Raw genomic sequence first — 18,913 nt, 5'->3', positions numbered from 1 at the left:
GTCAGTCACTTACACAAAGAACCAGCAGGAACCCATTCAACCTGATCCCCGAGCTGTCGTTTCTACGCAACATTTAAGAGCACGAGAGCGGCGCTTCCGACGGAACGATCCTCACAACTCAACCTCTGCCAAAACCGGGAGAAAAAACAGAGTCGATGCAACAGGCGTCAGTGCTTCAATTCATTTATTCAAGGTGAACTTCCCAGTGCAAATCTGCATCGGGGACAGGATTCATTGCTAATTTTGGTGGCCCATACTCCATCTTCGACTCACATTTAGTGGGCCGGGGCGGAAACGTCCCCAATCCCAAAGACGGGCACCAGTTGAGCGCTCGAGCAGAACAGAACACGGCAGCGTCTGATTGTCCTGCGCACGAGATTCAGATCATTTGTGAGGTGACGCTGCTGCTGTGCACGTGGGCCAACAAAGTCCGAGCGTGTTTCCGGACCATTGCCTTCAGAGGACGCACGTCCTCCGTGCTGATTCCACGCTGATGAAATGCCTCATTGGAAGCATCCATTTAAAGAACTCCCCCAAGGCCTCCAAAAAGTTTTCTTTCCCACTTTGGATCCCCACTAATTAAGTTTTAATAGGAAGGACAATGAGACTAAAGTGTTTGTTTTCTAATAAGCTTTTAATTGCCAATGTAGCTTCACTCACCTAAATTACAAGGCCATTACCCCCCCAACACGGGCACATTGGTAACTGAGACATTATTGGATATGTGGGTCGGCTCACCTGAGGGACACGCTCGCTGTGCTCGGCCCAACTTAGGATCAATGATCACACCTCCGCACACGATTTAGAGGCCAGCTACTTCCTTTCTTTCTTTCTTTCTTCTTTCTTCTTTCTTTCTTTCTTTCTTTCTTTCTTTCTTCTTCTTTCTTTCTTTCTTTCTTTCTTCTTTCTTTCTTCTTCTTTCTTTCTTTCTTTCTTTCTTCTTTCTTTCTTTCTGGGCAGAGAGGGAGGAGAAGGCGAGGACAGGTAGAGAAGAGACATGAATAGTGCGAATCCATTATTAACAACAAGCTAGCTTTATAATAGATGAGTGGGTCAGTGGGGTCAGAGGTCAGCGTATGCAGGTTGTTGTGTGTAGGGGACCGCTTGGCTGGTTGCTTTTCAGAGCGCTGCCCAAGTGACCTTGAGCAAAGTAGCGGATCAGCTAATGCTCAGGAGGCCTGTCGAGGGCGGCTCATTCACGCTGACATGCATTCATCGTGTGTCCATGTATACGGCATCCATGTGCTGTGTAGTAAACATATAATCTGTATGGAATCGCACATTTTTAGTGGTAATTCTATATTAATGTCATGTCATCTCGAATGGTGTGATTACACGGATCATGGTGTGTGTACAAATGTTACACAGTCGGCCCTGCGGTGAGGTGGAGCCTCCTCCCCGCTGTGGCCCCCATTTGCTCAAGGGCAGCTGGGAGGGGAATCAGTCTGACATCATTTTGTAATTCGTCATTTTATTTAGAAATGAGAACATCATTCCTTCTCCTCTTCCTGCACCATCCCGTCTGATTCCATTTGTCCAATTTGTAGTTCTCGTTCCTCACTTTTTTTCTCTTCCTCACTGAAATAAGAAAAGCCCATAATATTCATCTCCCATTACTGATAAACTGGGCGTGCGGTTCTCCACAGTGGTTGGTGATTGGGGTTCATTCAGAGAGGAAACTGCCTGCGGCCATGAAGAGGATGTAAAATGTGTGAGTGGCAGCTGTAAGTGAGTAGCTGACACCTGAGCCTCGGGAAGGAGGGGGGTGGGGGGGGGGGGGGGGGGGGGGTGACTGACAAGGGCAGCAGTGGAGTCCTGATTGGTTGAGAAGGAATCAGGCAGACGCGCTCTTTTCACAGGTATGTTTTTTATTTGTCAAACCAAAAGAGACTTGTTCAAAGCAACACTTTTCCTTCTTTGTTTTTTTTTTTTTGACTGTACACCGATTCTCAAACTCCCGTCCAAGTTTCCAACCACGCCAGCATTCAGATGCTCGGCGCCTCTCGCAGACAGTGACTGACGATCAGACAGAAAATGTAAGAAAACGAGCAAACGACACGGAAACGGCTGAGACGGCATCGCTTTCCCCTTCCCCTCAGCTCGGGAGACGACGGGTTCTCGTTACAAAAAGACAATCAGTGCCGAGTACAACGCGAAGGCTTTCAGATGATATGCAAGAACATGATGCGCCTGTAGACATTTCTGCTGCTCCGACCCGGCTCATGAATCATGCAGGCCTCCTCAGAGCCTGGCAGAGGGGCTGCAGATGGGAAGCCGTCAACCGAGATCAGACGCTGACCAGCATACAGTTATAACAGCTGCAAAATATTCACATATATTCATATAGTTCTGATATCCTTTTACTCATCTATAGAGGTATATCTGATATCAATGCACTGATTGGAATCCTTCCAAGTCTGTGGGATAGTTTATAAGATGACTGATTTGGCAACGTTGCCTGGGTAATAGATCAATTAAAAGCCTCCTGGGCATTTGAACGCATCAGCTAACAAATGTCCCATTGGCTTCACCGGATTCCAACAGGCTCTGCTGGGACGGAGTTTTCCAGATATCAGATATAAAAAAAAAAAGGTTCCTATTTCACACGGTCACGTCTCAACTACAACATGTGGACGTCGTGACGGCTGACAAACAAAGTTCCAAACACGGACGCGTTTCATGGCGGACACAATTTTCTCATACTGTGGTTCTTTTTTATTTTTTTTATTTTTTCCCTAAATGATGCAGTTTCAACTTCAGAAAGGATGAGAACATCAAGTCACGTGAGCAAAGACGTCTGTGGGAAACTCAAAGCATAAAAGCAGATGTGGCGTTATTTATTATTATGGAACCATCTTAATTTGAAGCCCACCATGTTTTCTGCCTATTTACCAACCCAACAACGCTCTTTACTGCACTGACCAGCAGAAGTTTGTATTAGCGAGATGCTTGATGCATCTTTGTCATCACTTCTGGGTTAAAATAACTCCAAAACACCTCATTAAACGATCCGTTTGCGAGTAAAATGGAAATATTCTGAAAGAAAGACACTGCCTGCTGTGTTGCCATAGCTAATCACCTCTGCAGCTTTAGTAATGACATATTCGCTGAATTTCAGGGGGTTTGCACCTAAAAGTAATCAGTCAACAGTTAAATCAAACAGCACAAATATGAGTCAGTCATGAACATAGAAATCTTTAAATGGTGACCAAAGGTTGTACATTTATGGGTAATTAAATGACATCAGTCCTGAGCTTTTTAATGGATTCACTATATGCTCTTATCTCCAAGACGACAGATGTTGACCACAGTTTTTAAACACCCGAAGGTCGAAAATAACACAAGAAGAAATCCCGAGCAGGTTTATTCCAAAGGTATATTCCAAGTACTTTAAAAATGTAGCTGTAAGAAAACAAAAGGAAACAAGGAAACATTGGAAAGGGACACTCTTTGAGACCTCTAAGATCTTCTCACTGCCTTTCGGCCTCGGCGTCAACGAGATTTAACTCCAGTCAAATAAAACAATAAAATGCATAAAAGTGTGTCCCTAAATCAGAAGTGTTGCTCTCAGGGTTAAGAGGATCTAATAATGTCGTAATAATGCATTTATAATTCACGCACCATGCAATGTGTGTCTCCGTTACATATAATACAGCGTTAATAGTGTTGTGACGCGTAGCGACGGCGCCACCTGGGCTGAGCGCGTGGAATCAAAGGAAAACGAGTCCAGAACGTGACGACTACGCGCCGTTTTTCAACGGTAACGAAACCGGATCATCGTCCAACGAAACGTGGCGGACGGCTCTCACGTCGCTGGTAAAAAGTGACACTGTACAATTGGTTTCCATGGCGACACACTAAAACCACAGAATCCCCTCCCGTCTCATCTACATTACATGGTTCATTCAGGACACGATGGCAAACGTTGACAATGAGAAGACACATTTTCAACAAAAAAGGACTTTTTTTTAAAGATTATTGTACAAAAGAACAAAGAGTAACCCACACCCGAACACGTGTTGCTGGAAAAAAACCAAAAAACATCCACTGGAAATCAAATTCTCTTTACAGGTTGTACAGTTTGTTTTTGACAGACTGGGTGAAACTCCAGTATGTCTGAGGGGGGAAGGGGGGGTCGGGGGGGGGGGGGGGGGTCGCAATGGCAAAGAAAAGGCGAAAGAAAAGAAAGAAACAACTGGAGAAAAAAGCTTCACTCTTCCTCTGTGCATCCCAGTATCTCTACGCGCAAAGTGATCCTGCCGTACCACGACCACGGGAGGATCCGGATGAGCCGGGCGTAGATGGGCGGCTCTATCACGTTCTTTCTGTGCGTGTCGTTGTCGAAGTTCCCCTGGAACACCTGCAACAGGGGAGCATTGTTGTTAGCACAGCAGCGGTAGCAGGAGAGGTGCTGGGACACTTCCAGAGGGGCGCTGAGGTGCCTTTGAGCAAGGCACCAAATGCCCTGATTGCTCAGAGTGCCTGTCGAGGGCAGCTGTGACGCCTCCGTGATTTGCATGTAAGCTAACGTGTGTGTGTGTGTGTGTGTGTGTGTGCTAACCAGACCATAAAAAACAGAAATTTCCCCCTTCTTTAAAATGCTCACAAACAAAAACACTTCTCATCCAGCAGCTTCTCAGACAACAAACTGTTTCCAGGCCGCTGCCCTGAAAGCCTCACGCAGGTTCCGAATCAAGTGCAGCCGTCAAGGATGGCGGGAAAACGACAGGAAACACTTGTACATTAGCTCAGCAGCTTTTCTTCTCACGCAGCAGTCATGAGCCCACATCCCCCCACCCCCCACCCCCAGTGCAAAATTGCAGCTTTCCACCATGCACTTAATTATCACGCCCACTGCGATCAGAGTGCACCTCCCTGCTTGCTATGCTCGTTTCAGGTATTTTTTTTTTTTTTTTTTTTTTTTGAATTCGACTTATTTTATTTTTGTACTTTTCCACCCAAGTACAAGCAGGAGGCTTTGATGTTGTGAGGTCAAACAGCCCTGCGGGACACCCGACCCTAAACCTAATCCCAAAACAATTTAAAAAAAAATGTGTTCACGTGCAGACTTTTAATTTAGATTAAGCTGCTGACAAAAAAGTGCAGTAATAATAACTCATAGACCAGGATGTTTTCTTTTATCCGTTGCAACCTAGTTTTTACATTTTTTTTCAGAGGATTGGGTGGAACAAGCGTTTCATGTGCGTGTGTAATGGACAGCAAAATTTATGGAAAAGAAATGTTTCCAGTGTGGTGGCTTCATTAGCGAATATGATCATTTCTATTAAGCGGCGCTGATTACGCTGGTGTAATTGGGAGGTGATGGGATTCACTGTGGTGTGGAATGAAAAATCAGCGGGAGGCGTCTACCCCGGCGACGGTGGCGGGGTGACGCTCCGCCGCCAACGTCATCGCGACACCTCCGTTGGAAGTCAAACATCCAAATGTTCGACATCTTCAGATAGAAAATTTCCAGTAAATTTGAACAGTTTTGAGTTTTATCCTTCTGTGTTATGAGTTGTTTTTTCCTGTTTGGGGTTTATTGGCAAACCGAGTGCGGAGGCCGTGGCGTCGAACAGCTGGTTAGTTGAAATAATAACGGACCTCTCGGGGCACTTGGGAGGCTGAACGCATGCGATGTAATTGTGATGGATGTGCTGTGATGAGACGACGCGTCGCGGCTCGACCTCCTCCTCTACGCTTCCATTAATAGCCGCGCTGTCGTTTGGTTTTTGTGTTGCTAAAGATGAAATCATGCCGCCGTCGTACACTTTGATCGCTTCCCTTATTCCGCATGTATAATGCAAACGGGAGCGGGCCACCTTTTCATCCTCCATTCTTTTTCATCACTTTGCCCCCCGCAGTGGAGCCCATTCTTCCTCTGTCTTTCTCATCTGTATTCTAGCAGGAGCTTAGACTGCAGTCAGATAAGGTTTGCATCTGCAGACAGCAAAACAAGGCTCTATCACACAACATCCTGCCCCCTCTGTCATTCCCGCCTCTTTTTCCCTCTGTCCTCTGCTTCTTCTTTTACTTTCAATCCGTCTTGTTATCTCTGGAAATGACAAAAAAGAACCCCAACAACTTCTGAAAACATTCCAGCGTCTGGCGGTTTTACACCTGCAACACATGTGAAACTTCCTCATCTGACGACGTAGAAGACGATTTCAGTGATTTATCAAGTTTCTCTCAGTATAAAAATACCAAACTGTCCCCTTCTGGGGAGGCAAAGTGTTGCTGCAGAGCTGAGGAATCACACCTGCAGACGTGTCACTCAGTGGTTCTAACGCGGAAGCAGGAAAGTTGGCCACATCTGTTCCGGAACCATTTCACTTGCATTCCTTATTTGTGTGCTGAGTTCATGCGACTGCAGCTGGAGAACTTTGGCTGCGAATCCCAAAGTGGGCGATCGAATTCCAGAGAAGGCAGTGCTGACGTGCTGCCTCAAACGTGATGAGTAAACCAGGACGCTTTATTATCCCAAAAAGGCGGCGCGGAAACGGCGATAACAACAACAACGAGGGCTGAGGAAAGGGTTTACCCCTCCCATAATGTCTCGAGAGTTGCACAACTTCAGTGAGAATAGGTTTAAAATACACACGCTGCAGCAGGATACGCGCAGATATACATAGATGGTTTTAAACTTTAAAAACCACACAGGACCCTCAGAACTAGGTAGACTGAACATCCTCCTGTCGATACAGTAGGCAGCATGTGTGTGTGCGTGTGTGTGCGTGTGTGTGTGTGTGTGACAGTCTATATTGAATCAGGTCATATCTTGGGTGTTTTGTCCCCTTAGTATTGAGCCTATGAGCTTCTCAACTTTCTGAGTTCATTCCTCGTCTTACTTTAATGTTGTTTATTTTTAATTCTTTAATCCTCCCCCAGCTTTTGAAAGATTTCACATCAACTATACACAAGAGTTCAGAGTCATTCAACATTCTCTTTCTCTGTCTGTGAGGAGGATCAGGATGTTTCTTCTATAGGTCCAGAATATTCTGACTAAATTACTAAGAAAATGTAGCAAATGCCACCAATTGTATCCTTTAAAGGTAACTAACTGGGCACCACCAAACTACAAAAGGGATTTAAATAATCTCTTTGTAATTCCATCTGACTGGTGGAGCTGAGAGGCAGAATGTTCCAACCTCGCTGCCCACACCAGCCATTGTTTTATTCACAGATCACCACGTGTACGGCAGAAAGGGCCCGTTTGTGCGTATGTTCCTCAAGGTAGCAGCCGCGGCTTCGCTCCAAACTATTGATTTCCCGGCTTGTGTCGTCTTGGCTGTGCATTACCGTGGGAGGCCGTGCGCGCCTCTGGAGATAAAGTGTCACAGGCAGATCAAATGAGCGGTTAGCCCTGACGCGGCCTCCTTCAGAAGAACAACTCAAGCATCTCAGCAGAAGATGGCTTCCCGCACCAAAAGAACTAATTTCACCCTTGAAATTGCGATGTATCGGCAATATCTAGGCCATTTTATATTAATGCAGCTGCTGTTCCGAAGCTCGGCGCTCTAGTCGTTTGGCTCTTTTCAATCCAGTGACCTGGATGGATCTGAAAGGCCCAACGACTGACTAACCCTCTCTCACCTGAAGTAAAACACCATTAAACCCAGATCAATTACTTCTGTGCTTGACTGGTCCCATCAAGTGCACGTGTAAATATTGACGCTCGGGAGACGGCGGCGGTGCAGGAAAAGCCAGATCAGTGACCCAAATGTGGAAAAGCCCAGCCAATATGTGTGATGGCGCCAAGTTTCCCGGCTTAATTATGTTTAAACAATGGATTATGTTCTTACTTGTCTCAGTTACAAGCACACTACACCGGTTCTGGAGGGTTCTGCGTGTGCCCGGCGGACTCCGTACGGGCGCGCTGGCGTGCCCTCTTTGACAACATCTGTATTCTGACGCAGCCTCCTCTCTCAATCTCGATCTGACTGCCTGCAGCTCCTGCCACATAGGAGCTGCAGGGTAGAGCTGAGAAGAATACTTACAAGCTTCTATCACCAGACAGCCGCACACTGACGCGCACGTGCTCGTGCGTCCCGAGTATCCCCCTGCCAAGTCGACCATTGTGGTGCGGCAGGAGGAGCCTCAGGAGCCCAGCAGCCAAATGTGTCCTCTAGCATTAATGGCTGACTGAAGGAGGAAAACACCTTGAAGAATCGTACATCTGCACAGCCCCTTGGCTCCGTCTGGGGACAAACAGATTGACATTCTCCAAAGCTTTGCTAACCCCCCCCCCCCCCCCCCCCCACACACACACACACACACACACGAAAACAAATATTGCATCTTTGGTTTTGCTTCTAATTATAAAGCAAAACAACAAGGTGAAGGATGGAAGGACATCTCTGCTGCTATTACTGGAAATTAGATTTACCCGTTAACCAAATTAAGGTAAGTGATTTGTGCGATTTTTACCGCTCGTCCATCTCTGGGTGCCCGCTCACGAACAGGCAGATCGAGTTCAATGAGTAAACAAAGTCTGATTTCCAGACTGAAGGCTGGCAGCTCTGCCATCATCGTCGTAGTCATCATCATCAATCATTTGAAAGGTTGGGTTTCAGCACTGTCTGTTCTTTCATGTCGGATTATATTCGGATGCCTGACATTTCACTTGTGCGCATAAACAAAAGTCAGAGGCGTTGGTTTCAGCCCAGAGTTGCATGAAATCAACCCAGCGCGAATGACCTTGAGGATCTAAAGGTTTACATTCAGACCTCTGAGAGACGTCTGCAACCAACAGATGTACAGATATTAATAAAGATTTGACTGGTGAAAGCTGGGCAGATATTCACAGAATATGATCATTCAAGGTTTATGGGAGAGACTTTTGAGCATCTCTTTAATTTAATGGGTTTCATTTTAAACACCTATTTTTCTTAAAAGCACTGGTGGTGCGTGAATAGGCAGAGGAAATAGGGCTTATCTTTCAATGGAACAGCAGGAAAATGGAGTAAATGCTCCTGCAACCTCCTGGCTGAGCCGTTACCTCGAGCCTGCAGCTCTCTGATATCAGAGGAGAGGCTGCAGCAGCCGTGCACTGTCTCCGGTGCAGCTGCAAAGGACGAGCTCGGAGTTGAAGGGTCGTAAACAAGATTTTCAGGAAAGCGCTGGCCAGGCCAGCATGACAGCGGGGTCTTATCGGATTCTTATCTGGTGAGAGGAGGGAGGACAGGCCAGTTAGGCTCGGCTTGAGACAAAGATTAAAAAATGTTCAGGGAAAGAGGGAAGAGCCAGAGACAGGTGCCAACACGGATTTTCCTTTCTCAATACTTACAAACTTGTGGAACATTATTGCTTCCTGTGGGTTTCTAACCTTCCTGTGCTTTCCTCTGTTTACCTGTGCTTCCCTCTCCCCAGAATGGCCCCTCTCCCTGCTATGATGTATAATTCAGCACTCAAGAACGCGCAGTTCCCACCGACGTGCATTTATTATTCCACAGTCTTTGTTTCCTGTGAGCACCTGACAGCAAAAATGTGCTTTAGGTGCCGGAAACGGTGACATGGATGGTTGGCTGGGAGGCAGGTTTGTTGGCCTTACCTTGTCCTTCCGCTGTTTCTCGTCCTGATACGTGATCCACCGCTCCCCGTCGTTGCTGTATGCCACTTTGTATGAGCCAACGAACTGGACCCGGCCAAAGTCCTTAGCTCCCTGGGTGATGATGCCCGTCACCTTGGTTGGCACACGCAAGTCCACCTGAAAGAGGCCCAAAGCTCAGTTTTCCATGACTCGGCGAATATGCGTAATCTGGACTAAATCGTTCACAAGCCTACGAATCTCTTCAGCAGCCATGTCCGCTTGATTTATTTAATAAACCCATACTGGATCACTTATATCGAGTGAATAATACATCGTTTTAAAAGCACAGCGACATGACTCATATTAGAATACAGTTTGAGAGCTGCTATATTAGTTACTCCCTGTGATCCTCCATAATCATAAAGCAGCAGGTATGAAGCTCATTCCATAAAAGGGAAATGACAGAAATATCTTTTTCTGTGTTGCATCAAGCCAGGTAATTATTTCTTCTGCCATCCTAAGACAAATAAAAAAAAATGGAAACCACAGGATGTCATTTATGGCAGGAGGAAGCTCATTAGGATGCTGACAGAAACCTCCTGTGTGAGGTGAGTGACGGGACTGAGGTCCACCCTGAGCAGGATACATCTCAGCGACGCACTACAAAGTTACTAATTAAGGAAAAGATTATGCTCATTTTTTAATTCTTTCATGTGCAGCCAAGGTGCTAGTTTAATTACACTGCATTAAAGATTAACTGGCCTTAAGGCTTTCTACAGATTCGGGATGTCTTTAATAAAAGCGTTGTACACGGCGTCACGTGCTCGGCCTTTACTAAAATAAATATCAAAAGTAATCAATTATTCATACAAATTCCCTCCTGTCATGACTCAGTTTTGTTGCCTTCCTACAAATATTTACAGTTCTGTTGGCATTGGGAAGAGTGGTGTGTGTGTGTGTGTGTGTTTCTACTGCAGGGTGTGTACATAAATATGACATCATAGCAGCACAACACAATGCAACATTGTGTTTGGTCTGCATTTTCTGCGTCCAGAAATAATAAGCATGGCTGAGTCCTCCGCACAAGATTCATGCCTAAATGTCACTCTGAGCTTAATGCCTGCACAGAAAACCTGGGGGGGGGGGGGGGGGGATTCTGAAAGTGCCAGCAAAGCAGGAGCGAGTGAAAACAACAACGGGAAAAACCCAACAGTATGCAGATATACAGTATGTCTTCTGCTGCCTGTCCTCAGGATGGGGACAGGCATATATCACACTAATGGGCCGGGTCAGATGGCAACATAGAACATATGTGTCACATGGCTCTGGCAGCCATTAAATCGGGGTAAACACATGAACCTAAGAGACTTTTTTTAATGTGTTGGAGACGCCACAGATAAAGACGAGGAATCAGGCATTTAACGGTTTGGATGGTGCTGTGGGTGGCGTGCGCCGATAATCCCAACACAACCCAACACACACATCCTCCATCTGCCCACCGCCCCTCTAGAATAATGCCTTTCCAGCAAGAAATATCGCCATGTCACACGTGACAATTTGGAACAATTTTGGGGCAATTTTTAAGAAAAACCAAGACAAAGACTGTTGACAAAATCCTGTCTAGGTTGTGTTCCACAGGATCATGACTCGGGAGTCCTCGGCTTTCCTCACACACATGAAAATGGTTCGTTGTAAATATTGAATATGAAAGTTTCATGTTTACCATTGTCATCCTGATCGTTTTCGGAGCAAATTATTGGTACAAATCCACTCTTAAGGCACCTCAGACCGCAGGACAACCTTAAAAGACATAAGATATTTGGCCCTTGAAAAGCCCTTGGAGCGTTGGGTTCCGTGTGAGCTTTGTGCCTTGTACGGGTTCACCTCAGAGCCACAGAACCACCACGGCCTCCTTGACTCTCAGAGAGTCCTCTGTAATGCAGAACCCCCCGTTGAGTCACAAGGATCTCAGCAGGGCTTCACGTGCACGGAGGTAAAGCCACGACTTAGCGACTACAAAGCACATTTCCCTTTCAAGGTAGGTCCCTTTCAAGGCTCATCCAACTGGATGAATTCCCGGTTGCCTGGGGTGAGATTTATTTAATTAATAAAAGGAGTCCAAAGGACGTCCGCGTTAGCGTGCAGACATCCACGGAGCTGCGGTTCAGGTGTGCGTTCATTTGCTGAGAGCGCACTACTCGTGAAGTATTCCTCTAAGCCTGCACTCCACTTGTGGATGTCACAGCCTTTTTTTATCTGTTTCTTTTAGAACCGCTGCAGCATCCTTGGGAAATATTCCCTTTTAAGCATATGAATACCTTTAACACGACAGCTCTATAATAATGTCACAGCAACCCACCAGAAAAAGAGGGAGAGAACGACAGAACAATCCTGCGGCTTTTAGAGCACCCTTGTTGCTGAAGGTAAACGCGTTCGGCTCAAGTAGCCAAAAAAACAACAAAAACAAAAAAAAAAAGGAAAAGGAGCCTGCGACAGTAATTGCCGTCACAGGTAGCGGTCAAAAATATAAGCGTCAGTGAGGCTTTGATGGCCCGGACTGAATTAGGAGGGGAGATAAGCTTGTTAAAGCAAGGCCTCGCCGCCATCCTCCGCCTTCTCTTCTTTGTTCCTATCAAACCACGCTCCCTCCCACCTCAGCCGCGAGCCTCAGCATTCTAGGAGCAGCGAAACTCTGCCTGTGGCTTCGATCTGTAAACGAGAATGATCTAAGATGGAGGTTGAAGGTTTACCAACGACCGAGTGCTCACGTGGAAGGAGGACAGGGTCAATTGGGCTGTAATGGCAGCGCCAGAAGGGCAACATTTACACACTTCTTCCAGACAAACACTCATCTCTCCAGCTCATTAAGACAAGAGTCAGCGTGCTAATCCCTGCTCCCACTTAGATGTGGCTTTGCCAGTGCAAAAAATAAGGAGATTAATGCAATGAGAGGCGGTCTTAAAAGCAGCTCTTGGAGAGCCGGTTTCCTTTTTTATTAACGCAGCGCATGATTACAGTGTCCTGCTGGCGTTCGCCTTCCAGCTGTGCTAATTTAACAGCGTGCTGAAACCTCATTTCATCTTTCCAGTTGACGGGAAGGCTCTCCCTGTCCTCTCCTCCTCTTTGTGACACATCTTTTTAAGCAGACGATGTCTTTATTCTGCCTGATCCTGGAGGTAATGGCAAAGGGAATAGCCAAGAAAATAAGAAGAAACACTGGTCAGTCCCCTTCAACTCCCCCCCACCCCCACCCCTGTGCTCTCCAGTTAAAATCCAATATTCACAAATTTGAACAAAAAGGGTGATAAAGAATTAATGGAGGAAGTTTTCTGAATTAAAAAGCAGCTGGAGTTTATTCATCTGACAAATAAGCAAAGCCTAAATATTTTCTGTCTGATCGGCACTCTCTGGTCCCGGGTTGGAAAATTTATTTAGGATTTAGGCTCCGGTAAAATATTTTTAGAAGAGGCCAAATTACTAAATGGTGATCTGAAGGATAAACAAGTGAAATCCAACCAAATCAGGCTCGCTGGTAAAATAAACCCCCGTAGTTTAGCCACTATTGTCATTTTAATTTAATTAACAGAACAAAAGCAAGAGTCATAGCCAATTTGGAGTAACTTCATCTGGACCAGGTTGTCATGGTGATCCCACAAACATCAAAGTGAACCGCTTTCATCAGTGTGCTCATCCTATCTGCTAAATTTAGTTCCGTTTGGTGATAACAGTTGAAAATAGACAAACAGCCTTGATGACGGAGCTGCACGTTAAAGAAACACAAAAACTGCCAGATTGAAAAATCCAACTTTAATTTCTCATAATGATGAAGACTAATTAATTAATAGCTCTGCTCGATTTGCCACAGCAAACACAGCAGATGTGATAGATTAACCGTGGCGAGATGTGCCGCCTCAGGTTGGGTGTTAATTATGTGGACGGAGTCGCCTCGTCCAGAAATATGTAACTTCATTTCCTCAATACCTCGGTAGTTTGAGTAATTGTCCCTCGCACGACTCGCTGTCAGCTCAGATTTTTATCATTTTCATTCGCGGTTTCATTAAACAGCCCCAAACCTGACAAGACGTCGCCGTGCACGCGGGCTCGTCTTAACCACGCGGCCCCTCCCCCCCCGCCTTCTTGCCCTTCTGTCCACATCTTTATAGAGAAGCGTCGCCATCCGCACTGCCAGGGACACATTTTGTCGCTCCTATTTCGCATAACTGAAAAATACAGGCATGGTCTTTGCTTGCAGGAGAGGAATCTAAGAAGATACAACCCCCCCCCGCTGAGGGCCCACATTGAGAAGGTGCGTGAGCAGGAAGCCCCGAAGCTGTGAAGTTACGGCACAGACAAAGTGCCCCCCCGTGGCTGTGTCAAGTCGGCCTGGTCATCAAACGTCAAGGATAGAGATAACAAATAAACGTTGTTTGTTGGGGTTTATGCATAAAATGTAGTGGACTACAATACCAGACACACACACTTTTATTAGCCGCGCAGCTTCCGTTGCACGGGGACATTGTTATGCATTGACCAACCTCGCTCTTCTACCAGTTCACGCCATCAGCCTAGCCAGCCCCCACGGCACTAACACGCTAAAAGGCATCATGAATGGCAGCAGAACGTGGAAACATCAAAGCCATTTGTAAAGAGGGGAGCTTTCTTTTGGTGCTAGCTCATCATACTTAGCCAAGAAGAAGCCTGGCTCTCGGCTACAGTTGTCCTGAAATTTGGAGCAGGTACAATGAGAGCCACTGGAAACAATCATATAAGTGAACGTCTGATGGAGATCCACTAGTAAGGAATTCATCCCATAATTGTTCAACTCTGGCTGGAAGTCAGACGTTTGTGGTTCATTCTGGCATCATTACAAATGGCCGTCCTGTATCGGACGATAACAGATGCCTACAAATCCAGTTTCCTCCTCTGGATTCTGTGGTGGAAGCTATTTTGGGCCTGTTGTGGGGTTTCACCTGCAGCTCTTCATCTATCTGCCTTTTGTTTTCTCCCCCCCAATTAATAATTAAACACAGTGAGCTTTAAAAATAGAAAGGGTTCATTCAGAAGCGGCATTTTCCCCTTGTAAAAGCAAAGGCGACCATTCCAAGGTGGCGCATGAATGCAACAAACTTTAGCACCTGAAGGTTGACGCAGTGTGACCCCCCCCCGGACGGATATTGACCCCATTCGGGCCAGTTTGTTTGAATGAAGGCTAAATAAACGAAACCGAAACAAAAAAGAGGAACGCATCTGAATAAAAACAGGAGCTGGCCGTCGGCCTCGGAAGAGTCCAGGAAGAGGTGAAAAATAGGAAAATAAATCTTTCAAAGCTCTGGCTGCTGCCCCCCCCCCCCACAGAGTAAATGAAATATTTAAGCCGACTCATCACACGTATGTGCACATATGGACACTTTCTGGACATTGAACTTGACATAAATTAGCTACAATTAAAACTAAAACACCAAAAAAACCACAAAACAGCTGCATAACTGACTGCTGTTTCCAGCCGTCATCACGCCACGATGGTGTAAATATCTGGAGCCAGTCAGGGACGTCCTGCACGTCAAGGGACCGCTCCGAGGAATTCTGAAACCGCAAGATCAACATGCTGGATTCCATCTCCGCCGCAATGATTTCGCTCCGAGTCGGACAATCCCAGCAGATGTGGCGATTACCGGCGAGGACTCCTGAATCAGTCCTCCTGAGATCAAACGGATAAAAGCGTCTGAGGTCAGCTGAGAGCCAGTGAGATGGACCAGAAGAAGGGAAGGTTGAGGGTGCGGCGGAGAGAGGCAGGTTCCCCCGGATAATGGAAACAGGAGCCGGATCGCAGGTTCCATTCAGATATGTATCAGACGCACCGTGGAGGCAGGCCACACTAAAAAGCAGACGGGAAGCAGATGGAGCTACGATCCCATCAGCGACTTCATTTTCCGAAGCAATTAAATCGGCACACTGGCTGCGGGGAAAGGCAGCGGAATCACGCATGGAAGCGGAACGCCGGGAGCAACAGAGTTATATACAGAATGTTGACGGCGTCTTCCTCCGTCAGGCGTCAGAACCCGGCGCTCCATCCAACCAGCGGCAGCCCCGGTGACGCTCGTCACCTGACAGCCAGGCGATGACACCTCAAGTCACTGGTTTGAAAATTAGAACAAGGATGATTATTATAATGGTTTATTTTCATCGCCATGGCAACTGTTGCTGAAGCCACAGCTCGGCTCCCACTTTGTGCCTCCTTTTCCACATTCACCCAGAGTAACAAACGGATGTCAGATAGTAGATCTGGAGGAGATATTGTTTTAGCTGTTAGCTCGTCTGTGTTTTACCCCCCAAAAATGCCCTCAGAAGTAAAAACAGCCCTTTTCTATGATGTCAGTGAGAGTTTGGGGCTTAAAAAAGGATTAAATCCAACCAGCTCATGTGACACTGAAAACTTTACAAATCATGTTTTATAAAACATTAGAACATCCTTGTTCTAATATTCATGTTTTATAAAACATGAATACCGGATGTAATAAATGTTTCACCTCGATTATTTGACATTTGCCTACGAATCGGGACATCATTTATTCCAAATATGCATCTAGAGCGATGACGGACTGCAACACCTCCCAACATTCCACCTGACTGCTGAAAGAAAGGATCAAATAAGATCTAGTTTATACATCAGGCTCCAGAACATCCGCTGGGAACCGGCTCGACGTCCTCCAGCCCTGAGTGAAGGCCACACAAAGCACACGTGAAGCTGCTGCTTACCCAACAGAATAATTCTGCTCAGTCTTTGGCAGTTTTCATGCCTTTTATCCCAGATGGGTCCTAACGGCTCCGTGCAACTCCGTGACGGCAACAGGAACCACCTGGAGACGCCGTCCCGCTCCTTCATGCTTTCCCTTTAATGAGTTCCCCCAGAAAGCGTGGCTGTAGGCTCCTATTGATCCAGGAGAAATGATGAAAAAGAAAATACAATCCGAGCGTCCAACAAAATGAAAGATCTATAAGACGGGATGAGAACTTTGAATAGGCAGATCTGCGGGGACGAGAGCCTTGATCCAGGTTGGACCGGATCGATATGATGGGACAGTAATAAAAGCTTTTAAGAGGACGCCGTGTCTACCGCGCACAAGGACAAGGACGCCGTTTTCCATTTTGGGCTGATCAGACTTGAGGGATGCGGGACAATCTTTTAACCTTCAGAGGATCCATTAAATTGTCCCCGTTCATTTATTTCATGCAAGCGGCTCCGACAAAGCACTGATCTCTTGTTCTTAAAATAAAGACGTGATCATTGCCGTTCCAGATGATCAAACTCCCTTTTCAGGCCTTTCATGCTCCGGTGCCTTTTCGCTCTCCGGCTTTGCTTTTTTTTAAGGACTTCATCTTCGCTTGGTAATCACTCCAGAGGAGATAAGAGCTTCAGCAGGATGAATTAAAGCTGTTTTCCTCTGTGGATGGGTGAAACCAACACCAAACTCCAAATCTTCTGATTAAAAGCTGAGTTTGCTGTCCGTTGGCGGCGGTGTTGTTTTTCATTCCGTAATGTGATTTGGGAACGTCGCCGTGTAACGTTGGTGTAATAATAATCAAAGCTGCGTGATTACACCAAATACCCGCTAACGGCCGGCGAGCAGGAATCCGTCTTTCATTAGATCCGCTTTTTCGTGCATCAACACGCAGTCGCACTCAAAATTAGAGGGGGGGGGGCACAGACGAAAACACACTTTGCTTGATCACAGAAGACAATGATCAAATAATTCAATCAAAGAAATACTTATTTTCACATCAAACCTGATCCAACATTTAATCTGCACTACAAGCCAAAACCCATTAAATTTTCTTCCAAAGGAAAAGTTTTAACTCCATTTTAATTCATTCCCAATTAAGCTTTTTCGACTGCGGCTAATGTCAACATTTGTGACTTAATGTGTTTTGATTCTTGTTGGGAAATTAATCTTTCAATTTTTGTTTTCCAGCACAATTAAGACGGGTTCCCTGACGTGGCGGAGGGAGCGAGCGGAGGTGGACACGAAGGGTGAGAAAAACCAGGAATGTCGGCACCGTCAACGTGCTCCTCGGGGTTCTGGTAGAACGTCGGCTAAATGTTCATACATGAACAGGCTCAACAGCAACAACAACCTGAGCTCAGTCCCTGATTAAAAGCTAATCTCTGTGATTAAGATGGTTCCATTCTAAATATTATTCTAGTCACGCAACCGCCCTCATTCATCTCATAAATATCCTCACATCTTTAAATTGCTATTTTTGTTTTGCTACACATGAACTCCCTAACAACAAGAAGAAGAAGCTAAAGCCCTCGAGTGCACATGTTGGACCTTCTTTGCTTCCTTTCTTCCTCATTAACAATGCGCAGAACGCTGTGAATCATCGATCCCTCACTGCCCGGAGACGTTCCTCAAAGATTAACTGTGGGGTTACACCCATCTTGAAGTCCGGCCGAGATGGAACATTTTGCTCAGAGACACTGGCATTTTCCGCTGCTGCAACCTGGACCCACTCTGACTCTGGGGTCGGTGGATTTAAGAGCTCCGGGTCAAGAATTAAATACATCCAGCTGATTCAGCATGAGTACAACATGTACACAAGATAGCACATTAGGGACAACGTGTTGCGTTCAAATGCGGGTTCAAACGTCCGAGACCTCAGAGCGCTCCTCCCAACCGTGGTGACGTCATCCTAAAATCAGCTGACCTGCTGCTGCATTCAAAGACTGGGATGAAACAGTCTCAAAGCAACACGCCGTCCCCCAGAAGACAGGAGGTCCCATAGCATTACCTTTCAAAGTAAGAGCTCAATACCATCTCATGTACACACACACACACACACACACACACACATATATACTATATATATATATTTATATATATATATATATATATATATATATATAATATATATATATATATATATTATATATACTGTATGCATATGTAGGCAGGCTAGTTTCTTTCTGCAGTCTGAAAATGTGCGAATGTCTCATCCTTTCCGGAGGAACCGAAGACTAATTTTAACCAGCTCGTGGAAGCAAACGGCTTCAACTGGACACTCTTCTGGCCAGAGGAGGCCTCAGAGGTTAAACACGTCACCATTAACCATCAAATTTAGCAGTCGGTGCTAACGTATCGTTCCTCATTTTAACCCTTTCAACCACTTAACGTCACCGTGCAGGTGGTCGTCGGGGCGTCACACGTAGCACATCTTTATCACTGTCAGAAGGTCCTTTAGGCATGAGACAAATGAGCCACTAGAACTGGTTCATTTGCTGTGAACCAAACAACTTTGACAAAAAGTAATCCATTAATCCAAAATGGCAGCGATTATTTTTAATCACATGCAGAGAAAATAAATCCCATTTATTGTCACAGGATA

At 45.9% G+C, this 18,913-nt stretch overlaps 1 protein-coding gene across 5 annotated transcripts in view; it reads right to left on the bottom strand.

Moving 5' to 3' along the window:
- Window positions 1-1,850: 1,850 nt before the first annotated feature.
- Window positions 1,851-18,913, bottom strand: part of LOC130525790 (EGF-like repeat and discoidin I-like domain-containing protein 3) — a 68,235-nt gene continuing 51,172 nt past the window's right edge. For all 5 annotated transcript variants that reach the window (XM_057032970.1, XM_057032968.1, XM_057032971.1 and 2 more), the window contains 2 exons: window positions 9,551-9,706; window positions 1,851-4,360 (listed from right to left, as the gene is read on the bottom strand). In XM_057032970.1, the coding sequence (XP_056888950.1) occupies window positions 4,211-4,360; window positions 9,551-9,706 (306 nt within the window). In that variant the 3' untranslated portion in view covers window positions 1,851-4,210. The remainder of the gene's footprint in view (window positions 4,361-9,550; window positions 9,707-18,913) is intronic.

The sequence above is a fragment of the Takifugu flavidus genome, chromosome 5 (assembly GCF_003711565.1).
Source record: "Takifugu flavidus isolate HTHZ2018 chromosome 5, ASM371156v2, whole genome shotgun sequence".
NCBI lineage: Eukaryota > Metazoa > Chordata > Actinopteri > Tetraodontiformes > Tetraodontidae > Takifugu > Takifugu flavidus.
This window is presented reverse-complemented; position numbering and strand designations above follow the sequence as displayed.